At 39.0% G+C, this 23,635-nt stretch overlaps 1 protein-coding gene across 1 annotated transcript in view; it reads left to right on the plus strand.

Annotated features, from left to right (window-relative positions):
- Positions 1–23,635, plus strand: part of MINDY3 (MINDY lysine 48 deubiquitinase 3) — an 83,092-nt gene that overhangs the window by 41,718 nt on the left and 17,739 nt on the right. Inside the window, exons 10-11 of the mRNA XM_077758433.1 lie at positions 2,967–3,047; positions 21,641–21,713. Coding sequence (XP_077614559.1) covers positions 2,967–3,047; positions 21,641–21,713 — 154 coding nt within the window. The remainder of the gene's footprint in view (positions 1–2,966; positions 3,048–21,640; positions 21,714–23,635) is intronic.

Below are 23,635 nucleotides of genomic sequence, written 5' to 3' on the forward strand. Positions count from 1 at the left end.
CTGGGAAATCAGTAATGGCTGTGTATTCTTCTAATACATACTGCTCTCATGTTCTAGCAGTAACTAGTTTTTGTTTTGTTTCGTTTTGTTTTTGAGAGAGAGGTGGGGAAGAAAAGCATGCGAGCCGGGTAGGGGCAGAGAGAGAGGGAGAGAATGAATCTTAAGCAGACTTCAGGCTCAGTGCAGAGCCCAACATGGGGCTCAGTCCCACAACCCTGAGATGATGATCTGAGCTAAAGAGTTGGACGCCTAACGCACTGAGCCAACCACACGCTCTAAAGATTATTTTAATGGCAGGACACAGCACAGTGATACTCAGATAGCTGAAAGGCAGAACTCTCTGTTCCTTACACATCCCAAATGAGAGACGGCTACCAGGCAGTTTCACAGATGAAATTACACCTTGGGACAGGGCAACAGCAAGGTGCTGCCATAGACGGCAGCCTGTGTATGGGCGTGGGGATGGAGTGGGCCAGGTTTCATGGGCTTCCTATGGATGGGATCATTTCAGTGAGCTCTGAGGCTGAGGACTGTCTCTGCTTGTCTGACACCTGGCCCCAGGGCACTAGGGCAGTACGTAGTGGCCTGGCGTGTTGGGACAGTGTGACAAAGCTTTTTGAAAGACTATGCTACACCGTGGTGTACATAACTGTAAATGTCCTTCTGAAAACCTGTATACGTTGGCTTTTTACCAGACATGTAGAGAAATGGCATCAAGGAAATCATTGTGTTTGTGTTAGTTTTGTGAATCTGAACATTTCCCTGTGCTTTACTATCATAGCAAATTGCTCTTAGAAATTAGCATTTTCATATCATTTTAATCATATGTGTTCATTAACACAAATACAACAGTATCTGTACACACACAGTTCAGAAGATGAGTCTGAGTGCTTTGGACTGTTCCCCACTCCCCCCCTTTTTTTTTAAATAGATAACTCAAATACCATAAAACTCCCCATTTTGAGGTGTGCAGTTCACAAGGTTGTACAGCTGTCAGCATTTACTGAATTTCAGAATGTTTTCCTTACTCTGACAAGACCCTCTAACGCCACCAGTGGTCGCTTCCCCACCCTCCCCAGCCCCTGGCAGCTCTGTTTCTCTGTGGTTTTGCCTGTTCTGGACATTTCATCTCCCGGGAAGCATACGGTAGGGAGCCTTTCGTGTCTGGCTTCTTTCATGTGGCGTACTGTTTTCAGTGTTCATTCTTGTTTTAACTCCTAGCACTTTGTTCCTTTTTATGACCGAATATTCTGTTGTATTTATGTATCAGTTGTGTTTATCTGTTCACCAGCGGGTGCGCGTTTGGTTTGTTTCTGCTTTTGTGCTACTATGAATAATTCTGCTGGGAACATTCACGTGTAAGTTTTTTGTGAACGTGTTTTCGTCTTTCTTGGATGTGTACCCACGAATGAATTACTTGTCTTAACAGTAATTACATACTCGTTAGGAACTGTCAGACTGTTTTTCCAAAGTGGCTGCCCTATTTATGCACTCTTTACTTATTTATATTATTATAAAACACTTAATGAGTTCATTTGTTTACCTTTTGATCCTACCATATACAGTCCTCATTTTTCTTTTTACCGCTGCCTTGTTATTTAAATACACACAAACACATACTCATCTTCTAAAAGAGAAATGAAATAACATCCATACTTTTCACCACAAGAGATATCATGATGTAAGGGAAAGCTCCCACATTAGGAGTCAGAAATCCTTTTAATTCCAGCTCTGTACTAGTTAACTGTTTGAATTCAGACAAGGCACTGATCCTGGATATTCTGTTTCCTGATGTAAAATTGAAGGACTTGCACTGAGCACCTCTAAAATCCCTTCTGCTCTGAACCTGTGACCAGAGCCTTTGTCTTTGTCCTTTGCCCTTATTTTACCCCCAAATCATCACTTTTCCTGCTCTCCTGGTTCCCCACTGCCATCAGCACATCCAGCTCCCCCTACCCATCATAGGACAAAGATACTGGTGTTTCTGTCCGTTAATACAGAAGAGCATCCGTCTCCTCCTTGCTGATGATGAACGTAAATTCCAAAGGGCCATAGTGGTGGTTGAAAGCAGGGCATCCTATTGACTGATGAGGGGAGAATTGCCCTGACTGCTGCACGTAGCCGCTAGGACTTTCCCCATTCCAGGGAGTCTGTGTGAGAAAAGAAAAGTCAGCAAAGTTGGATGGTAAGGTTGTGTTGAAGTTGTAGTCTCTGTCCTCATCGGGGTATGGAATTGATTGATGTGAACATGATGGGATTTCCCAGGTCTGTCTCTTAACTGTTGAATTTTAAACTTTCTCCGTCACCCTCAGAAATGATACTCTCGCATTTCAGATACTGTGGTTTTTATAGATTAAATATATATCCTAGAAGGTAGGCTATAAGTATAACTTTTTGTACATCATAAGGGGACTTCATATTTTAAAACTTGGAACTTCCAACCATGAAGAGTCAAGTGACAGGATTCTTTGATATCCTTAAATATTTTCGAGTATATATTTTGCTTTAGAGAGATTATGATATTGCCCTAGGTTCTTTGAAAACAGAATATTCTTAAGGCTTTCCCCCTTTATTCATAAATGTGTTTGTTAATTTATAATTGTTCCCCTGATAAAGAAATTATCAAGCTTGTAGTTTTAGGCTTCGAGAATCAAGTTGATATTCTAAAAGTGGTCATTCTATCTAGCAACTTTAGTAAAACCTGAGAATGATTCTTAGTGCTAAGCTGATTTTTTCTAGCTCTATTAAAGCTGTATTATTGTTACCCTGAAGGTAAAGGGGCAGTATAAGCTTAGCCCTGACAGTCTTTATGACATTGATTTTTCTACACTCCGCGTTTGACCTTTATGGGTAAGGGCATTTTGGCACAACACAGTTTTCCATTTGCTTCAAATATTCATAGACAAATATTCAACAGGCACTGTCAAATTTTCATTTGTTTGTTTATTTTGCTACATTTGTTCTAGGTTGGTTCTTACTTGAAATCTCCAAAATTCCCTATTTGGATTGTTGGCAGTGAAACTCACCTCACCGTATTTTTTGCCAAGGTATGCTCATAGCAGGATTTTTTTTTAAAACTGTGACGTCAGGCAAACAAGTAATATACGTCCATATTTAGTGTGGATCTTTGTGCAGACTTTAGTGTGTTCCCACTAACAAGGGGATTATTCCAAAATCTAAAAAAAAATAAGACTGAAGAAAATATTGTTACACTGCTCTAGTTTTACAATTACTTCAGTAAAATCTGTCATGATCTAGTTATAATTTCTTTACCTTTTGTGACTTGAGAGCTTTGCCTTTTGATATTTTCCAGAAATCACTCTGTTATGGTAAAAGTAACTGAATTTAAAAGTTTTGGAATGCTCTTTAGTAAAGAGGATAAGAATCTATTTTACATAATATAAAATAATTTTAGTTACAACATCTAGGAAAACATTTTAAAATATGTTAATAGTTCAGTGGTATAGAAATGCTCTTTTAAGAGAATATTTCCTATAATTTTAATATATACATGGTTACAATATTGAAGTAGATTAAATGTATTTGAATATGTGTACTTTAAGATTCTTAAACCTGTTTCTAAATTTCATCCTTCAGCTATAATATTTCTGCGTCCACAGTGAAGTGGTTAAGAGCTTTGTAGTCAGACAGACTTCACTCTCACTTGAATCCCAGCCTTGCCACTTCTAAGCATCATTCAGCCTCTTTTCCCGTGTCTTTAAAATAGTGATTTCTGAGAATACCTACCTCTTAGCATTGTCACCAGGCTTAAATATATTTAGCAGCACCTAGAGCAAGTTAAGTTCCCAGGACACCTTGGCTGTTGCCATCATCATCATCACTGCCGTTTTCATTATTCTGCATTTCTTAAACATGGGGGTGACCAGATGGAGTTGCTGATGTTGGACTAAAGGAAGAAAATATATAATTGTGCATTTTGAGGTTCCTTATTTCTAGTGGACTTTGCTGATTACCCCATACACTTTCTTAGGTTCTACTTGTTACTATAATTTTATTTGTGTCTGAAAAGAAGTGCAGTTGTATAAATTGTATCAAAAACTACATCTTGTGGATCTGTTTCCTCATTTATTACTTAAAAAAATTTTTTTTATGTTTATTTATTTTTGAGAGAGAAAGAGCACAGATAAGGTGGGGAGGGGTGGTGCACAAAGAGAGGGAGACAGAATGTGAAGCAGATTCCAGGCTCTGAGCTGTCAGCACAGAGCCTGATGTGGGGCTTAAACTTGTGAACTGTGAGATCATGAGTTGAGCTGAAGTCAGAACCTCAACCAGCTGAGCCACCCAGGCGCCTCTTACTACTATATTACTTTTAATCTGGTGCCCAAATCTAGATAATGGATTTGAAGTATGGATAATGGATCCATACTTAACTTTTCTTTTTTTTTTTTTAAACTATTTTTTTTATATATTTTTATTTATTTCTGAGAGAGAGNAACTTTTCTTAAACAGAAAAAGCTATACTGCTTCATATTCTGTGTCTCCCTCTCTTTCTGCTCCTCCCCCACTCATGCTCTATCTCTCTGTCTTTCAAAAATAAATAAAAATTAAAAAATTTTTTAAAGAAAAAGCTATAAAATATAACTCTAAAAGTACAGACTTTTACAGAACTACAGTACTAAAAGTACTGACCGGTTACATTTAGCCTGAGAGCTTTTGCTCTTTATCTCCTTCCTCAAGTAGCAAAGAAGTTAAAAGCACAATGTAAATAATAGAAACTGAACAACTTTTAATTCCAAAGGGAGGATTTCATCATTTGACTAATTTTTGTGTGAAGTATTCTGAGTTTCCAGAAAAGAAAATCAGTTCCAATTTACATGCAAAAATGTGTTTTCAAGCCAATTATTATTTTTATCTCCAGCCCTATTTTTTAGCATAGGAAAACTAATAAATCCTATGAAACAGTAAAAGTTTCAAATATAAAAGATAAGGGAATGAAAATATTTTAAATCTTAAATTTTATCATTGATACTTAAGAAGTGATTTTTGTTGTGGCGCCTGGGTGGCTCAGTCGGCTAAGCAACCGACGTCAGCTCAGGTCATGATCTCACGGTTCGCGAGTTCAAGCCCCAGGTCGGGCTCTGTGCTGACAGCTGAGAGACTGGAGCCTGCTTCAGATTCTGTGTCTCCTCCTCTCTCTGCCCCTCCCCTACTCATTATCTGTCTCTCTCTGTCTGTCTCAAATAAATGTTAAAAAAAATTTTTTTTTGAAGTGATTTTTGTTGTCAACAGAAGAGATTTTACAGAAGGTTAATAGAAGGAATAATATCAACCGAACTACATAAATATGCTGGCATTTTGTATTTAAGTATCTAAATGTTAGGTCTGTTGCTAGAGCCATGGAAGGGAACAACACCTACTTTTCTATGACACACACACCTTACCACCTGCTGGGTATTCGTTGTGGTTCCCTCAGCGTTTGCTGCCTTGTGCAGTTGCGCGTGTCAGACAGCGCATCGTCCCTGCTTCCCGCGCCACCTCCTGTGTCTTCCGTGGTCGGCAGTGGCCCTTGCGGGTCAGGGACTTTCTCGGTCCTCTGACAGACCTCAGCCACGTGCCACACAGTGTTGTTAGAGGCTTGAGGTACATAGAGAGGGTCAGAAACCCCTCCCACACCAGTCGTAGGCCTGGCAAACCAAGCCGCTTGTGTGCCTCCCAAGTCAGGCAGGGTGTTCAGGTCGGTCTCATTTATTTGCATCCCCTGCAGCTACTCATAATCCTGAGGGGAAAGGCACACCCACACGACGTGATAGTAAGGTTTTAGGTCCTTCAGCTATAAGATGTCTTAAAAATCACATGTACCCAGTACCTCACGCCTCCGTTAGAAGTCTTGATTTTATACTCCTTGTTGGATACCTGCCTTTGTAGCTCTGATCTGGTGTGTAGTCTGGCACTTGGTGCAACGAATAAAGCCTTTGCATGAGTTTTCCACACTTGTTCCAGTGACATTTATATCTTCTAAAAATATTTTTTTCATGACTCATTCTGAAGCTTCTTAAAAATATGGGCAATTCCTTTTCAGTGTATTTAAAAAAAATTTTTTTTAAGGTTTATTCATTTTTGAGAGACAGAAAGGGACAAGAGTGTGAGCAGGGGAGGGGCAGAGAGAGAGAGGGAGACACAGAATCTGAAGCAGGCTCCAGGCTCTGAGCTGCCAGCACAGAGCCCGACGCAGTGCTTGAACTGACGAACTGGGAGATCGTGGTCTGAGCCGAATTAGGACGCCTAAGCGACAGAGCCACCCAGGTGCCCCTACTTTTCAATGTATTTTAAAACAACTGAATTTAGGTTGCTTGAATATGTTTTTTTTTTTTTTAAAGAGTTGCATGTAAAGAATTTTTCCCTTTGAAATAAAAGCTGGAAGATCACAGAAGTAGGAAATGCGACCAGTAATACTTGATTACGTATATTAGATCCAGTTTAAAAATTCTTTTCAAATAATATTTATATAGTCTTCACCATATAGAAAATACTGTGAATTTTGCTGTTCTTTATAAGATCTATGATTGGCTCATCCTTTCTTAGATATTTCTATATTTGAGGAAGTAATGTTGGCTTTGTTTTTGTTACTCAAAAAGTAATTTATGGGTTTGTTTTTATTTACTTTTGAGTTTTGGCTTATTTGTTTTGGGAGGGGGGTTCATTCACTTTATGTTCTGTGGCCTGAAACAGCAGCTTATTGGAAATGTTGATGTGTTTTTCTGTAAAACTGGTAGTATTATATGCATATGTATTTCACATGCTGACTTCTTTGTGCTGATTATGATTAAGTAAAAAAAAGCGTGTTTTAAGGTCACAATTTTCAAAGTAATCTGTAATTTAGCATTTGAAAGTGCCTTTGAAAAGCAATATAACTCTTTGGGTGATAACCGGAGGTAGTAATAGTTGAGGCAGTAGTCACTCGTGTGTGACCTCGACCTCACTGATCAGATATGTACTGGACACATAGTGTGTGCCTGGCATCATGCCAGATGCCGCGAAGACAGCAGTGAGCAAAAATAGATGTGTCCTGTTCGCACGGAAGTGTGCATTCTAATGGGGGGGTGGGCATTAATCAAAGAATCACAATAAAAATTAGAACAATTACAACTATGATGAGAGGTGACAAAGCACAGGTCTCTAAAGCTGTAAGAAGTTATCTTCATTTTGGAAGTTAGGAATGTTTTCTTGAAGAACTGAGGTGTCTCACAGATGAGCACTGAGGCACTAATAGTAAGATTAGACTGTGGAAGGGGGAAAAGAGCTTTCCCTGGACAGGAGATAGTCAGGGCACAGGACTGGTGGGAACAAACCGAGAGAGAAGAGCGGAGCACTGAGAGTTTGGGGGCAAGGGGAAGGATGGGGCTGCAGAAGCAGGTCTTTGACTAGGAAGACTATTCCAAGAGTAATGACAGCCACTAGACCTGTTACACATAGGTGCTGGGAATGGTTTGGGGGGAGGGGATAGGAAAGAAAGAAACAGGATTCAGTTTGCATTTTGGAAGGATGACGTGGCTCATTGTGGAAAACAGACATACTGAAAACAGACGTAGCCTGGGGCGTGGGCGAGGAGGACGTTTATGGTATTTCCAGTGAGCAGGGAGGGTGGTGCGGCCAGGGTCATGCCCGGGGTCATGGCGGCAGACATGGGTGGGGGTACGTACATGGGAGAGATCCCTTCCCGAGTTAAAGTGACAGGATCGACAGGATCGGTGACAGATTGGACTGGGTGGGGATGAAGGGTAGAGAAAGCTAATGAGATGAGTGGTTTTAGTGATTAATCTCAGAGCCTCAGAAAGCTCAGCAGCTGTGCCATTGCTGAATGCACCCACTCGTGATTAACGCGATTTATTTTTTGTTGGGCCCGTTGACGCACTCGAGAGGAAAGACGGGGACTGCGGTTTGGGCTCGGTCCGTGAAACGGGCTGGCCGTGTAACCCGGCAGTGAGGTTTACAAGTCCTGCCCGCACGGACAGTGCTTGCACTGCTTACATGGAAAACAGAAATCAGAGCAATGGGGAAAAAGGAACTTGAAGTAAAGTTTTTTAAAGAAAGCATGGAGACGGTGGAGGACAGTATAGGGATCAAAAAAAGTTTCTTTCAAAAAGCCAAAAACTAAGAGAAGTACTTATATCCTTGAAACTCTGTCGGCTGTGAGAAAAGAACATTTGAAGGACAAATGAGGAGCTGAAAGACAAACTGGAGAAATCTCTCTCCTAGATCGTGGGCAGTAGCCTCCTAACTGACGACTCTGCCGTTGCCCTTCGAGGAGCTGTAGGGTCTTCTCAGTTCAGCCACTGAAATGACCCTGTGAAAATGTAAGTTACTTCCAGTTACGCCTGTGCTCACAACCCGGCGACGTTGGCTCCCCTTCGCTCAGCGTGAAAGCTAAAGGCCTTAGAGTAACTTAGCGGCCCCACCTCACCTCAGCAGATGCCTTCTTTCTCCTGCTGCGCCTTCCTGTCTTGGCCACGCTGCTCTTGGCTGTAGCTCAGAAATGCGGCGCGCCCTTTGCGCTTGCTGTTTCCTTCGCCTCACCTGTCTGTCTCAAGGATTCTCTTCTTCCTCCAGGTCGGTCGTCACATGTCATCTTCGGAAGGCCTGCCCTGCCTGTCTTTTTAAGATGTCAAAAACCCCTTGATCTTCCCCCCTTTTCACTGACAGACGTTCTGTCTCTCACACCTAGATAAAGATAAACTTTAATTGAGGTGAAACTCATACAACAACATTAACCATTTTCAAGTGAACAATTAGTGGCATCCAGTACGTTCAGAGCGTGGTACAACCACCTCTTAGAACTAACTGGTCTAAAACATTTCCATCGCTCCAGAAGAAAACACCATATCCATTAAGCATGGACTCCCAGTCTCTCCAGAGCCCCGGGAGCCCCCTGTTTGCTTTCAGTCTCTGAATTTACCTCTACTGGACATTTCATGTAGATGCAATCATACATGCGGCCTTTTGTCGGGGATTCCCCCACCGAGTGCAATGTTTCTGAGGTGCACCCTCCTTGTAGCCTGTATCCCCACTGCTTCCGTCCCGTGGCTGAGTGACACTCTGTTCCCTGCACACAACACAGTTCACTCATCAGCTCAGGGCACTTCTGGTCTGTTTCCAGCTTTGACTGTCGTGAATAGTGCTGCCGTGTATGTTCCTCTACAGAACTTGTTTGAATCCCTGTTTTTACCTCTGGTAAATACCTAAAACCGGAATGAGTGGATCATATTGTAATTCTATGTGATTCTACGGGGAGCTGCCTAGCTGTTTCCACAGCATCTACACCATTTTACATCCTGGCCAGCAGTGTACAGGTTTGAACTTCTTCTACATCTTGGCCAACACTTGTTATTTTCCTTTTTATTATTATTAGAACTGTCCTAGTGAGAGTCAAGTAGTCATTGTGACTTAGATTTGCATTTCCCTAATTAGTGACTAATAATGTTGATATTTTTTTAAACATGCTTTTTGGCCTTTTGTATATACTCTTTGGAGAAATGGCTGTTCAAGGCCTTTGCCTATTTTTGAATTGGTTGTTGGTCTTTTTGTTATTGAATTGTAAGAGTTCTTAATATATTCTGGTTATAGGCACATACTATATATTTTACTTGTTTGTTTGTTTGTTTTATATATTAACTGCCTGACTCACTAGTAAGCTCTCTGAAGGCAGGGATTTTTGTCTATTTTGTCTCCTGCTGTTTTTCAATGCCTAGAACAGGACCAGACAGTGTTGGTGCTCAGTAAATTTTTGTCGAACAAATGATTGCAGGAAACACTGAACATTTCTCTCACCAAAAATTGTGATATAGCCATGTTGGTATTTGAACAAGGAAGGAGACGGGGACTTAGGAATGCTGTTGTCTTTAATCATAAGAATTCAGTATATCCCTAAGTTTATACTTTAAGAAGTAACAATTAGTGTATGCATTATCTATATGGACATTAAAACAGAAGAACTTGCTTCTGCTCTCCTAGCTGATCAACTTAAATATGCATACCTACACAGATTCTTTCTCCAGATTAGTGAGTAAAAACAACTCTGATGAGTATTTATAAATAAGCATTGTCACATATCCTCTATCATAATTAAAATTTATGTTCATGGTTTGAAGATGAGTAAAAAAATTGTTTCTATTCAGTGAAATAACTTCTTAACTGTCTGTTTTGGTTTTTCCTTTTGAGATGAATAGTTTACGTTTAGGACTCTTAAGTGTATTAACTAATTCATTTTAAAAGAGGTGTACAATTTGTCATTTTAAATTTGAGTGCCAAACTGTTTACTTAGTAAAGTTACCCCTTCGTATCTGAGATGTCCAGTGACCCAGAATTGAGCTATCTCCCACATTTTATGAGTCCTCTTACTCTTCCATCTGACATAGACAAAGCGATCTTTCTTGTCTTACTAAACCTTTATGTGTATGAAACAACAAAAATGATACTGTATTATTTGCTATATCTTAGAGATTGTGGCTGGAAAACGTGCATAGAGGCAATCCTCTGTGAGTGGGAGTTTTATACTTAATATTGAGAGGGAATAGCCCATGGCCTAAGTGCCGGATCTTACAGGAACCCAGGCATCAAGCACAGGAGTCTTACGGAACCCTGTGATAGGGGATGTGGGTGAGCTGAAGGCAGTACATAAAGGAGCTTCTTCAAAGAAAGAAACTTAATTTCTGTTGAGTAGGGTGGAGAATTCTCCAAGCAAGTCAACGGAGCCATAACAGAATAAAATTTCCTGTACATTGTGAGGAAGCATGCCTTGTGGGTATGGGTAGTATGTTAAAAATCATCATACCAGGGAACTTTTTTTTTTGTTTAATTCTAGTACCATGGTACCTTTGATAAGTTTAAAACTTGGAAACTGACTACACTAGTGAAAGAAAACACTTTGCATGTGCTTCAAGAATTTAGAACCTATACTTAATTTAAAAAAATAACTTATTGTTAAAACAAGGCTATGTGACATTTGTTTTATAATATGTTAAATCGTCTTTTAGGAGTCAGGTCTGTTCATACTGAAACATATAATATACTTTAAATGCCCGAATACCTCCTGAAAGAATATTTGAACACTTGTCCTATCTTTTCCTTCTCTCTAACCATCATTTTTCCCTTTGATTCTTTGTCTTTTCTGTATTTTAGTTTTGAGATTCAATTATTTGGGTCATTTTCATAATTTCCTCTTGAATTAGAATTATGAAACTAGTTTTTAAAGCAAATTGAAAGGGCTTTACGTTTGAGAATAGGATACTTTGAACTTTATTGGAATTATATGTGTATAAAATAGTAGACAAAATAAATTTGTCTCTTTTGTTTTTCTTGTGCGTTTCAACCTCGGTGTGGGAGGACAGCTGCTGGTTCAGTGTAAAAATAGCTGGAACCTACCTATAACATCTAGCTTCATCTTCGGAAGATCAGTGACTAATTTCCTTGGTAATCCATTTCATACTTTCTTTTGAAGTTGGAGAGATGAGTTTTACATCCTTTTTGTTCTCTTTTATGGTGCTAAAAAGGTCTCTTTGTATGTGCAGAGCATCACCTTTGACCCTTCCTGTGATAAAGCAGTTTCCATGTAGGTAAGAACACATGAAAACACATTATTGTTTAAGCTCAGAATATGTAAAGAAACTGAATTTAATGCGAAGGAGAAACAAAATGTGTAACAGTCCCTCCATGAGCTGACTGCTCTTACTGTAGTATCTGTTACTGGGAGTCTGTTTAGAATTCTTTCTACAGAGTAAGCTCCTTTTGTGTGTTTGTCCTGTGTGTAACAGTAGGAAAACTACTGCAGTTAAGTGTTAGGTTTCTTCTTTTAGGTATTTAATAATTGGACAGCTCTACTTCACCATTAATACATTTCTCTACATGCAATAAACACAATTTTAAGGGAAAAAAGTAAAATAATGCTTTATAGGCTTTTATTTGTCATAAAATTCACCTGTATGTATCATTCATAGTTGAGTCAGAGTTATGGAACTTGGAATGACACTNCAATGCTTTATAGGCTTTTATTTGTCATATTTTATTTTATTTGTCATAAAGAAAATTCACCTGTATGTATCATTCATAGTTGAGTCAGAGTTATGGAACTTGGAATGACACTAAATTCACAGTTGGGCATTCTATAACACGTATAATGTTGTCGTTGGGGTTTTGCTATATATTAAAGCAGTTTCGTCATCCCATCCCTGCATCCTTTTTTTTTTTTTTTTTTTTTTTAANAAAACACCCCAGAGATCAAGAGTCGCACGCTCTACTGACTGAGCTAGCAAGGCACCCCATCCCGTCCATTTATCTTAAGTAACTTTGTGAATTTGTGCTTATGTTTCAATGTCCTGCCTTCTCTACTGCAGAAAGAAAATGGATGTAAGGTCCATTTTTATAGTTAAGGGCATAACTTGTCACGTGACTTTTAACATCCATCTTCAAACATAAGAGTAGCATCTGTTATTTGAACAACTTGGAAAGTTTGGGTAGACATCTACATAAATTAACAATTTTTAGCTACTTGAGTTATTGAAACACTGTGCATTTTTAACCACAAACTGTGTCCTGACTGCTTAGCACGCTTTGGAGCCAGCCCTCATCAGCTATTCTGTAGGGTTAGGCCAATGGTTTGGGCCATCATAATACAGCTTTTGTTTTTTAACGTTTTTCTCAGAGCTCTTTCAAAATGCATTATCAGTATTTTTACCTCCTAAAAGTGACAATTAAATTGCTCTTACATTCTCTTCCTACGACTCTGAATGCCCTTATGTGGCTGTTCCTATGTCTGGTTTTTATAATTTCTAGGAATTTTCTTTTTATCGCAGTCATGTCAACTTACTGACTGAAAGCAGCCCCTCTTTCCCTTATGATTTGTTTCTAATAATGTTTTATTACAGTAGAACCCAAATAATTGTCCAAAAAGATAAAAAAATAAACAAACCAAAAATTGATAGAAAGGCCTAAAGGAGTTTGGTCATCAGTTAAGTCTATGGTTTTGTTTTTTTTTTTTTTAAGTTTTTTAATGTTTGTTTATTTTTGAGAGAGAGAGAGTATGAGCAGCAATGGGTGGGGGGACAGAGAGAGAGGGGGAGGAGGGAGATCCAGAATCTAAAGCGGACTCCATGCTGTCAGCACAGAGCCCGATGCGGGGCTCCTCCTACTTAAAAAATGTGAGATCATGACTTGAGCCGAAGTCAAAAACTCAACCGGGTGAGCCACCCAGGTGCCCCAAGTCTATGGGCTTTAATTAGAATCAACATTGATACACCTCTAGGTGTATATTTATAATTGATGAAAATAATTACAGTAACATAGAGTCGATAGAATGGAGCAAAGGTCTTATATCATGTATTTAATGTATAATGGTGTTAACAAGTTTAAGGTTTTGTTTATTTTTCTTTGCTTTTATTTATGTTACCCTCTGCCTAGAAAGTGATCAAAATCCTGCTCATTATTCATGGTCCAGGCTTGAAATCTTTTGTGTTGTGACTCCTGTTTCTCTTACTCTCTTGTTGCTGCTATAATTTCTTCCAGCTTTCTACCTTCTTGTGATCACTGATACTGCCTGAGATTTATCTGTTTTCCCATAGGACCCAATATAGCTAACATTAGCTGTATTGTACTAAGTATTGCTGAAATGCAAAGATTAGTAAGTAACATATTGTAAGTTTTCTCTTTATGTTTACTGAGTGTTGCCTATGTCAGGTATTATGCTAACCACCTAACATGCATTCATTTAATCCTCAGTGCACCCCTGTGAAGGAAGTACCATTTTTCATCAACATTTTATAGTCTGGGGCCTGTGAAAAATAACAGCTCCAAAGTTATATGCTAGTGAGCACCAAAGCCAAGATTCAAACTCAAATCTTCTGACTCCTAAGCTTTTAATGGCTTCTGTCCCTTAGAAATACAAAAAGCAAATAATTATGTGAGGGTGGAATAGGGACTGGAAGAGGGGAGAGGTACAGAGGGTATGATGCTTGGATTAAAGGACATGATTGGTTTTTGACTTAATATGAAATGAAGGCTATATTCTAGGCTTGGAGGAAAGATCGAGCAAAAAGACATGAGATGAGGGAGGTGACAGTCCATGCTACGTTTGGGGAACAGTAATTGGTTCAGGATGGCTGAACCATACTAGTTGCGCTAGAAGACGAAGAAGGAAGCAGAGGTTGGGATCAGTTATAGGACCAGGTGGAGTAATCATTTATTTCCCAATTCGCTACACTGTGTTTGCATGCTTATCTTGATATGAAAGGCTTAACCTGAAAACCCAAGGCCTGAATGTGAGGCATGTTCATGGAAGCAGAGCAACTTTCATAATGAAGAATAAGAATGTGTCTCTAGGGCTGTGATAAAACTTCAGAATATTAGGAATTTGAGCACTGTGACTATTTTTCATAGTCAAAATGTTTGAAATAATAGAAAAGGAGGTAGGATTTTTGAGGGAGTTGAGGGGGTCAGGTCAGGGTTGCCCCTTACTTTGCATTTATACTCATGCAGGCCCACCAAGCTTACATTAGTCATGCTGTATGGACTACAATTTCATCTTTTTAGGCATTCATTTTCATGCCAAACATAGGAAGTCTCCTTTATGCAGTTTACGTTATTAAAATTCATGTTAGTGGGTAAACATGAGGGAAAGACCAGAGGAAAAGGTAGGCCCACTGTGAATAGGAAGAGCAGATATACATGGGCCACAAGCACAGTGAACCCCCAGGCAGAATATTAGGTTTTAAATCCTCATGCCACCTCCCGGAAGCTGCGACCGCGCAATTAAGTGGCTTATTCAGTGTTCGAGAAGGCGAGCAGTCTGCCCCAGGTAGGAGGGCTGTCTGCCCCTGGAATTGTTCAGATTTGCCTGCGTGTGTTGGTGACAGAAAGCATTACAACAGGGTCTGTTCTGTTGTATTTAAATCCTCTCCACACAGTGCACCCTGTATTTGCATGTAGTGGGTACAACGCTCCCGCCTACCCCTTCCCCCCAAACACACACCAAAGCTGATTTCTTTGTTACTTTACATGTTGGCTGCAGGTGCGTTCCATGTGCCTTCCTCACTGTAAGATCTGGACTGAAGGAGCAGCCCATAGCAGGGTGCACTTCTCCTGGCAGAGGGAGAACAGAGGGACGCTTGGCCAAACCACAGGTGGCACTTAAAGCTTCTGGGAGCTGGCGTAATGTCACTTCTGCTTCCATTTCTCTGGCCGAACCTGGTGTCAGTGACAGTAGGAAGTAGACCCTCCCAGAGAGGCACCGTGTGTCCGACAGCCACAGGCAGTGGGAAGTCAGCCTCTTACAAGGCGGGGAGGTGCGAGAGTGGGAGAGCAGCACCTCCCACGTCATAAATTAGTTCCCCTTGTGTCCAGGTGATTTAACAGACTTTAAAGTGATTCAAATGATACAGAGTCTTTACTTAGAAATCAGGAGGAACTTTTTAACAATGTATTTGATTTTTATCCAGGTGGTCACTGAATATTAACTTCAACCATTTAAAGAAGTTAGGAAATCAGTTCTCTTGAATTCTGTAGGTATTCATGCGCCTAGAGAGTAATGGCTTATGTTAGCTGTTTTTTTTCTTAATGAAAATCCGTAATTAAAAGACTAACAGCTTTTCTCCACCCAGTCCTTCACATAAGCAAGGGAACACTGAAAGTGATTCTAGATGCACAGGACAGTTCTCGTACAAAGTGGATACCTAGGCCTTAGGGATGGATTCAGTGGCAGAAACCAGTTGAGAAAGGCTGGGAGAATTTTTAAGGTGAGCTGTGTAGTTACAGTAATAGAAAAAGAAGCGCCTTCATTAGTATTAATAATGGTAACGACTATGATCATACCCATTGGAGACTTCCTCCTACTGCCTGACTTCCACTTGTACATTTAGGGTTTGTGTTTTAGAAGGAGCCTTGAAGGGCTTTTCTTCTGTTTCCTTCCCTGCCTTCTCTGCCAGTGCAGCACAAATCAGTGCTGTATAGCGGTGGGCTGCTGTGAAGATAGCCCAGGGCTTTTGCACATTTGGGGGGAAATATTGGAAGAATAAAGAAAAAAGACGACTGTCCTAGCTACTTTCAGTTGACGTGGCATTACCTGAATTTTTGTAACATTAGCACTAAAGAATATTATGTCCTTAATAGCATTTGGTAGTCGATTTAAAATGTTTCTTAGTAATTCCCAAAATATTTCCACAAGTACAGTGAGTTTAAGAGTTCATATGATACATCAAGTGATTTTAAAGCAAAATATTACTCACAGCTTCAAGGTATGTTCTATACCAGTTAACTTTTTTTTTCTTTTGAAGGGCTCTTCATAGCACAATGAAATGTTGTCTGGGAGCTAAAATGAAATTTATATATGTGTAATCATTCCTGAAGTTAGGTAAAACTCTCAGAAGTTCTTTGATTACTTAAGACAAGAGATTGCTCGTGATAATGATGAAAGCTGTAAAGAATAAACTTTAAAGACCTTTTCAGTAATGAGCTACTTACACCTAGCCAATGAACTGAACACAGGCCTGCCTTATATTTCACTGGCTGTTGAGAAGGATTGCTAATGTTACATTTTAAAAGGATTATGGAGAACACCAAATAATTGTAGTAACAATATAGACAGAACTACATGAAAGAGAGAGATTTGTTTCATGACGATAGGATATTAGATAGTCCCATAACAGCTTAGCTTGCCCTTTCCCCCTCTTCTCTTCTGTAGCACTTTGCCAATTAAGACAAGTTGGTTGAGGACAGGTAATTTTAAAAGCTATATTATGTAGCAATCCCAGTTGTCCAGTAAATTGGCTAAATAGAAATTGTTTGTGCTAAAATTCCTCTGCTCTGATAAAAAGCATCTGATTATATTTGACCAATGTAGAGAACTACTTTTAGAGTAAAAATAATTTTGATGGTAAATCAGAGTTTAAATAACTAAAACAATATTTAAGTATTTGACTATTATGTTTTCTTTTCCCAATGAGGGGGGTACCTGAAAGAGTTTCATATGCAATATACCTCAAAATTTTGTCCTACTTAATATATTTAGGGGTGAAGAAAAGAAAATATCTGCAGGTATACTTGCTGACTTGGATAACTTGGAATTAAATCATTGGAATCTATTTATAACTCATTAGTTTTCTGAGGAGGGGGTTGGTGTGTGTTTGAATTTTATTTTGGAATGTAATTTTCTTAAGATAATTTTAATACTCTTCATCAAAATAAGCATATAGAAGCACATTCTTCTCCTTTCCATTAGAAGGTCACCTTAAATGTTCAGACCAGGTCTGTCTTTACCATTTAACAGGCTTGACAGTATTCAAAACATTATGGGTTTGTGGATAATTATATGCAAAGAATATATTAAATATGTAATGTAAAAGCTATTGCTGTATTAAATCTTGGAAATGGAAATCTGAAGGGTAATGTTCTCTTATCATTCCTCACAAACAGTTACTACATTGGAGTTTCATTTTACTTAATCCTTTATGTTCAGTGGGAAAAAATACATCAGTTGTATCTCTTACTAAAATGTTTTGTCTTAAGATTGTAAAGGACTCTTAATTGAATATTTTTCTTTACTTGCCATTCCAATTGCTATGCAAATATAAGATATATTTGACATTATTATATTACCAGATTTACTACATGGATCATTCTGTTACAGATCTTTAAAGTAGGAATCTTGTTCAGATGTGTTTAAGTTACATAAATTGGTTAAAATTCGTGTTGGAATTTGTCATTTTAAATCAGATTTAAAAGGGTCCATGCTGAAACCCTTGACTGGGAATAGGTGGCTTTGTAACTTTTCCAGGTTTCATCTGTAAACACTTAAACATTACATAAATTTAAGCTAGTGTTAACTAAGATTGTTTTCTAAAAAACAATTGCAGTGTCTCTAAAAAGCATTGTAAACACTCAAAATAAGCAAGACAATAGTCAGTTTAGAAGACTGTACCAGCTTTCATTTGAAAGTTTTCATTAGAATTTAATTTTTTTTCGTTTTGGCCTTTCTTTTCCTTTTTGTCTTCTCCCTCTGGCATGAACACATCTCGCAGTGAGTGGTATGTATGATTCAGAACAGTTCATTTCTAAGGAGTTCAGCAAATTAGCTCTTGGTATATCACTGTGACAAAAGGAGCAAAACAAGATTTTTTTTTTCAATCATTCACAACAAAATTTACTTGGTCGGTAATGACAGGGCCGCTGGCTCTACCACGTGGAACCTGACCTGTGCCCCTGGGCTCCGTCCGGGGAGGAGAAAAGGAATTTGTGTTTAGGGAGTTGACATGCGGGCTGTGTGCTCACTTACAGGGTTCTGAGCGACTTGTTTGACGCTTAGAAACTTCAGACCGTGAACTGTCTCAATTCCTTTTCTGCCAGCCCCTCCCGTGACGCGCCTGAAGTACCCGCCTGTCATCCGTCCCGGTGCCTCGCCTCGCAGGCTCTGCGGCCCCGACTCGGCCGGTGCCCGCGCCCGCTCTCCACCACCCTGTTCGCGGCGCTGAGCGTTGCGCGCGCGCTAAGCGTTCCGGAACGCCGTGTGCACTACCTGGATGCTTAACCGTCACCTCCTAACTCGGGATGGTCATTCTTCCACCGCAGCCGATTTCCCTTCCTGACTGCTGCTCTTCTCCCAGCTCGGGGCCCCAGCCATGGCTCTTAATTCCCTCCAGCCAGGGTTCCCTACCCTCTTTTCTATGTCGGAAGAGAGCAAGAATTATCTGCTTTGTGAAACCCATTAAGATACTAAGACTTGTTTAGGTCCTCAGATGTGTTGGAAAGAAGGCATGTTTAATAAGCGTCAGTGCATTTGGGGAAATAATACATCATGGGTTAGCAACGCCCACAGGGCACATCAAGCCATGAGCTATTTTTGTAAAATATTTATTGGAACGTATCCAGTGCTCATTTGTTTATGTATTACTGTGCTGTCTTGCTGCTGAGATCGCATGGCCTGCAAAACCTGGAATATTTACACTCTGGCCCATTACAGAAAAAGTAGGCCGCCAGCCCCTGTTCTAAATGAACATTTGTTAAACCAGAGTTCACTGGGAGCTGTGCCCAAGCTTCAGATGATCTGCTCTAACAGGCCGGCACATATAGCCTATTCAAATGAGAATAATACATTTTCTGAAGACTATGGTTTTTGTATGTTCATAACGAGAGGCAAGAGATAAGGCAGCAAACTTTTCATTAAGACTGTTTTAATTTCGACCTCAGCATAGTATATTTTTCATTTGTATCTCTTGGAACTTGGAGATGAACCATCAGGTAGTTCAGTTCTAATTCTTTTATACTCCTGCATTTTCTGACATCTTTAATGCCAGAGGATTTGATGTAAACTTTTGTCTGTGGCTGAAACCTGAATCTTCCTTGTTAGTGTAACTAAATAGTAGTAATTTCCCCAGACTTCACTTACTAAGCATATTAAAGTATGCTTAAAATGTATTCTCTGCCACCTCTTTGCCCAAAAAGATTATTTTTTGACCAAGAAAAACAGTATTTCCTTTCCCTCTGTTTAGATCATACTTCTATTTAGAAAATTCAAAGTTCTGCTTTAAAAATCGTTTTAAGCTTTTCCTGATCACTTACTAGTAACAAAGGTTGAAAAGGAGCAGCTGGTTAGGAGAAAGAATGACTGAATCCTCCTCTTGGGCCCCTACAAGTTTACCCATGGTTACAGTCTCCTCTGGGGCTGCGCCTTCTCCTCAGCCGGAATCTCGGTGCCGAATCCCCAGATTGCAGCAGCCATTCCAGAGGGAAGAACTGAAAAAGAGAAGAAGGGTTGGAAATAGTTAAGGGAACTAAAGCTTACAGTGAAATACATGTAGTGACTTTTGCAATTACGGTTTGGATGTGCTAAAAGATGTTAGGGAATAATAATAATAATAGCCCCAGTGTTAGCAATTGCTCCCTAAATCTGAGAGCTGACACTGTGATCCTAGCTTCAATACAAAGTTCATTATAGATCTCAGGCTGTACCGGTGATATATTATAAAAAGGGAACCGTTTTTTAAGAAATAATGTTCTAAATAGGCTCTATAAACATAACCCAAGAGTCTGGCAATATCAACCAGAATTACAAATGCATTCTTCCTCTGACCCAGCAGTCGTACTCTGTGCTCTCTGCTACGGATAAAACTGTACATGTGTGAAATTACATGTTCAGGTTTGTTTGGTGCAGCACTGTTTCTCATAGAGAAAGATTAGACACTATCCCAGTATCCAGCAGTGAAGGACCGGATCATAAAATCAGAGAGGATGAAGTTAGGCCAGATGAAAACAGGTGACTTGACATGCGTATCATCTGCAAAGTAATATTGACACTGTAGGCAGAAGGTCTAGTAAATGGGAAAGAATTATACATTACCAAATTTTACTATGTTATAAAATAGTACTTTTTTACTATTTTACCTGAAAAATGTGTACTTGTTTTAATTCCCATTCCCATTTGACTTGCGTTCCCATATAAACTGAGGCACCTAGTCTCATAAGAACTACTCCAGTTGATTCTTAAACTTTGTTCCTTCATCTCTGAGGTTAAGTGGCAGAGGTGAGGAGTGATTTGGATAAAAGTTAATTAGTACATTTCCTACAAAAATGTTTCCCCAGAGGAACAGCATTTCAAATTGTGTATCCCATAACTTCTTAAAGAGATTCAAGAAGGTAAATTGGGGTAGTTAGAAACTTGTTCCCTGATGAGGTTTGTATGAGTGAACAGAACACAATTATAGACAGGCTCAGACAAATGCTGTGAATAGAGGAAAACAACTGGGGCCCAGATTCGACATTTCTGTCAGTCAAGTAGAATTTCGTAACCGTTTAAATCTGTGGAACAAAGAGTTCAAGATAACACAGAATTTTGTGGTTACTTTTTTAATGTTTTATTTATTTTTGAGAGAGACAGAGTAAGTAAGGGTGGGGGAGGGGCAGAGAGAGAAGGAGACAGAATCCAAAGCATTCTGTGTTAGCAGAGTGCCCGACAGGGGGCTTGAATTCATGAACGGTGTGCGATCATGACCTGAGCTGAAGTCAGACGCTTATGTGGTTATTTTTGATAAATTGTAATATGGCTTCCTATATAAAAAAGTTACTTATGATAGAGAATTAGTCTTATGGAAAAAAGAAAGAATTCTGCCTTCTAGATTTTTCCTTTGAATTAAGAAAAATTAAAATCCTGGACATGCAAAACCTGATTGTTGATCTGTGGCCAGGTACTGATATAAAATGCCTACTAAAGTAATAAATTTCAAATGCATTTCTATGTAGTTGTTTGCTATCATAGATTTCGATTTAATTTTTAAATATTTGAAAACGAGTATTTTGAGTGTCTTTCTTTTTGAACAGTGATGTAAAGCAAATGTGTAGGTCATTAGTCTTGCAGATTGTGTTTTTATAATATCTACGTAATACTAGATTTTTCAGGAGCTTATATATAAAGCTTCAGTGTCATGATCACATTTCCCTATGGCTGAAGTACTTGTCCCATTTTTCAAATGTACAATCAAGACTCAGAGTTCGTGATTTATCTAGTAACACACATCAGATAGAAATATAACTCAAAGTCTTCTGATTCCTGATGTCCTGTCTTCACCCTAGCCTTGTATTTTCCTGCTTATATTTAAGGCCATGGTATTATTGTAGCGGGTTGACACCATACTTTCTGTCTTTTCAGGACATGGCTTTAGTTGCCCCTGAGGCTCCTTCAGAACAAGCCAGGAGAGTTTTTCAAACCTATGATCCAGAAGGTAAAAGATTTTATTATTTCATTAACATTGACTCTGTTTTAGTTCCTTACGTATTTGAAATATATTGCTACCTCATTATTCAAAAGTGTTTTTAGATTGTTGAATAAAATGTAGGTTGCATTTCTTGAAAATTTTAAACGGGAAATGTGAACATGGGAACAAATAAGGATGCTTAAGTGATTGTCAAATTCTCACATGGTATAATAGAAGGTTTGTAGGTTTCTTGGGGGTAACGAAGTTATAGTTACTTGAATCTGGCACTCTGTCGGTCAGTGTTACACAGGGGAAAATAACCACCTGCTGTACAAGCTTTTTGAAAAGGTCTTCTTTTATTATTCGAACTAATATTAAATAAGTCTTCCAGGGTGCTTTTTAAGAATTGAAATAAAATTGACAAATAATAATCTGTAAATTTAACATATACCAAGTGTTGCTTCTATAATTTACATATTACAGAATGATTACTACAGTACCATTAGCTGAAACTCTATCATGTCACATAGTTATAATTTTTCTGTGGTGAGAACAATTAAGATCCAGTCTTCAGGCATAGTATAGGATTTTTTCCTATAAGCACTGTGCTGTGCATTAGCTCTCCCGAACTCATTTATGTGCTAGTTGCAAGTAACATCTGCCCAGTTAACCTACCCCACCCAGTCCCTATAACCACTATTCTACTCTGTTTCACAAATTCATCTTTTTTAGATGCCACATATAAGGACATTGTGCAGTATTTGTCTTTTATCTATCTGACTTACTTCACTTAGTGTAATGCCCTCAAGGTCCATCCATATTGTTTCAGAAGGTAGGACTTCCTGTATTGTCATGGCTTATCAATATTCCATTGTTTGTGCGTATATAAACCACACCTTCTTTATCCATCTATGGACACTTCGGTTATTTCTGTATCTTGCTATTGTGAGTTAATGCTGCAGTGACTCAGGCTGTGGTGCTCTCTCTTCAAAGTACTGATTTCAGTACCTTCAAATAATATCTACCAGTTGGATTGCTGGATCATATGGTAGTTTTATTTTTTACTTTTTGAGGAACCTCCATAGTATTTTTTTAATGGGTGTACTGTTTTATATTTTCTCCAGCTGTGTATAATGGTGCTGTTCTCTCCACATACTCACCAGCATTTGTCTCATCTTTTTGATAAAAGCCATCTTAACAAGTGTGAGGTGATGCCTTATTGTAGTTTTGAATTGCACTTTCCTGATGATTAATGATATTGAACATCTTTTCATATGCCTATTGGCTATTTGTATGTTGTCTTTAGAAAAATGTCTATTCAGACCCATGGCCCATTTTTAATTGGGTTGTTTTCTTTTGCACTGTCAAATTCTATGAATTCTTAATGTTTTGGGTATTAACCCCTTGTCAGATAGATGGTTTGCAAAGATCTTCTCCCATTCTCTAGGTTGCCTTTTCAATTTATTGTTTCCTTTGCTCTGTAGAGGCTTTTTAACTTAATAGAGCCCCACTTGTTTTAGTTTTTATTGCTTGTGTTTTGGTGTCTTAGAAATCATTGGCAAGATTATTGATGGGGATCTTTTTTCCTTTGTTTCCTTAGAGGAGTTTTACAGTTTCAGGTCTTATATTTAAGTCACTGATCCATTTCAAGTTACTTTTTGGGTGGTGTAAGGGATCCAGTTTCATTCCATTTCATATCCATTTCATGTGGCTGTCCAGTTTTTCCAAAACCATCTATTGAAGAGACTGACCTTTCTTCACTATGTGTTTCTGGCACCTTTGTCAAAAAGTTAGCCAGCCATATATGCATGGGCTCCATTCTGTTAAACTTTAGGTCTGTGCGCCTGTTTTTCTGCCAGAGCCGTACTCCTTTTATTATTATAGCTGTGTAGTACAGGTTGAAATCAGGTGGCATGATGTCTCCAGCTTTATTTCTCTTTCCCAGGATG

This window comes from Crocuta crocuta, unplaced genomic scaffold (genome assembly GCF_008692635.1).
Source record: "Crocuta crocuta isolate KB4526 unplaced genomic scaffold, BGI_CrCroc_1.0 scaffold32, whole genome shotgun sequence".
Lineage (NCBI taxonomy): Eukaryota > Metazoa > Chordata > Mammalia > Carnivora > Hyaenidae > Crocuta > Crocuta crocuta.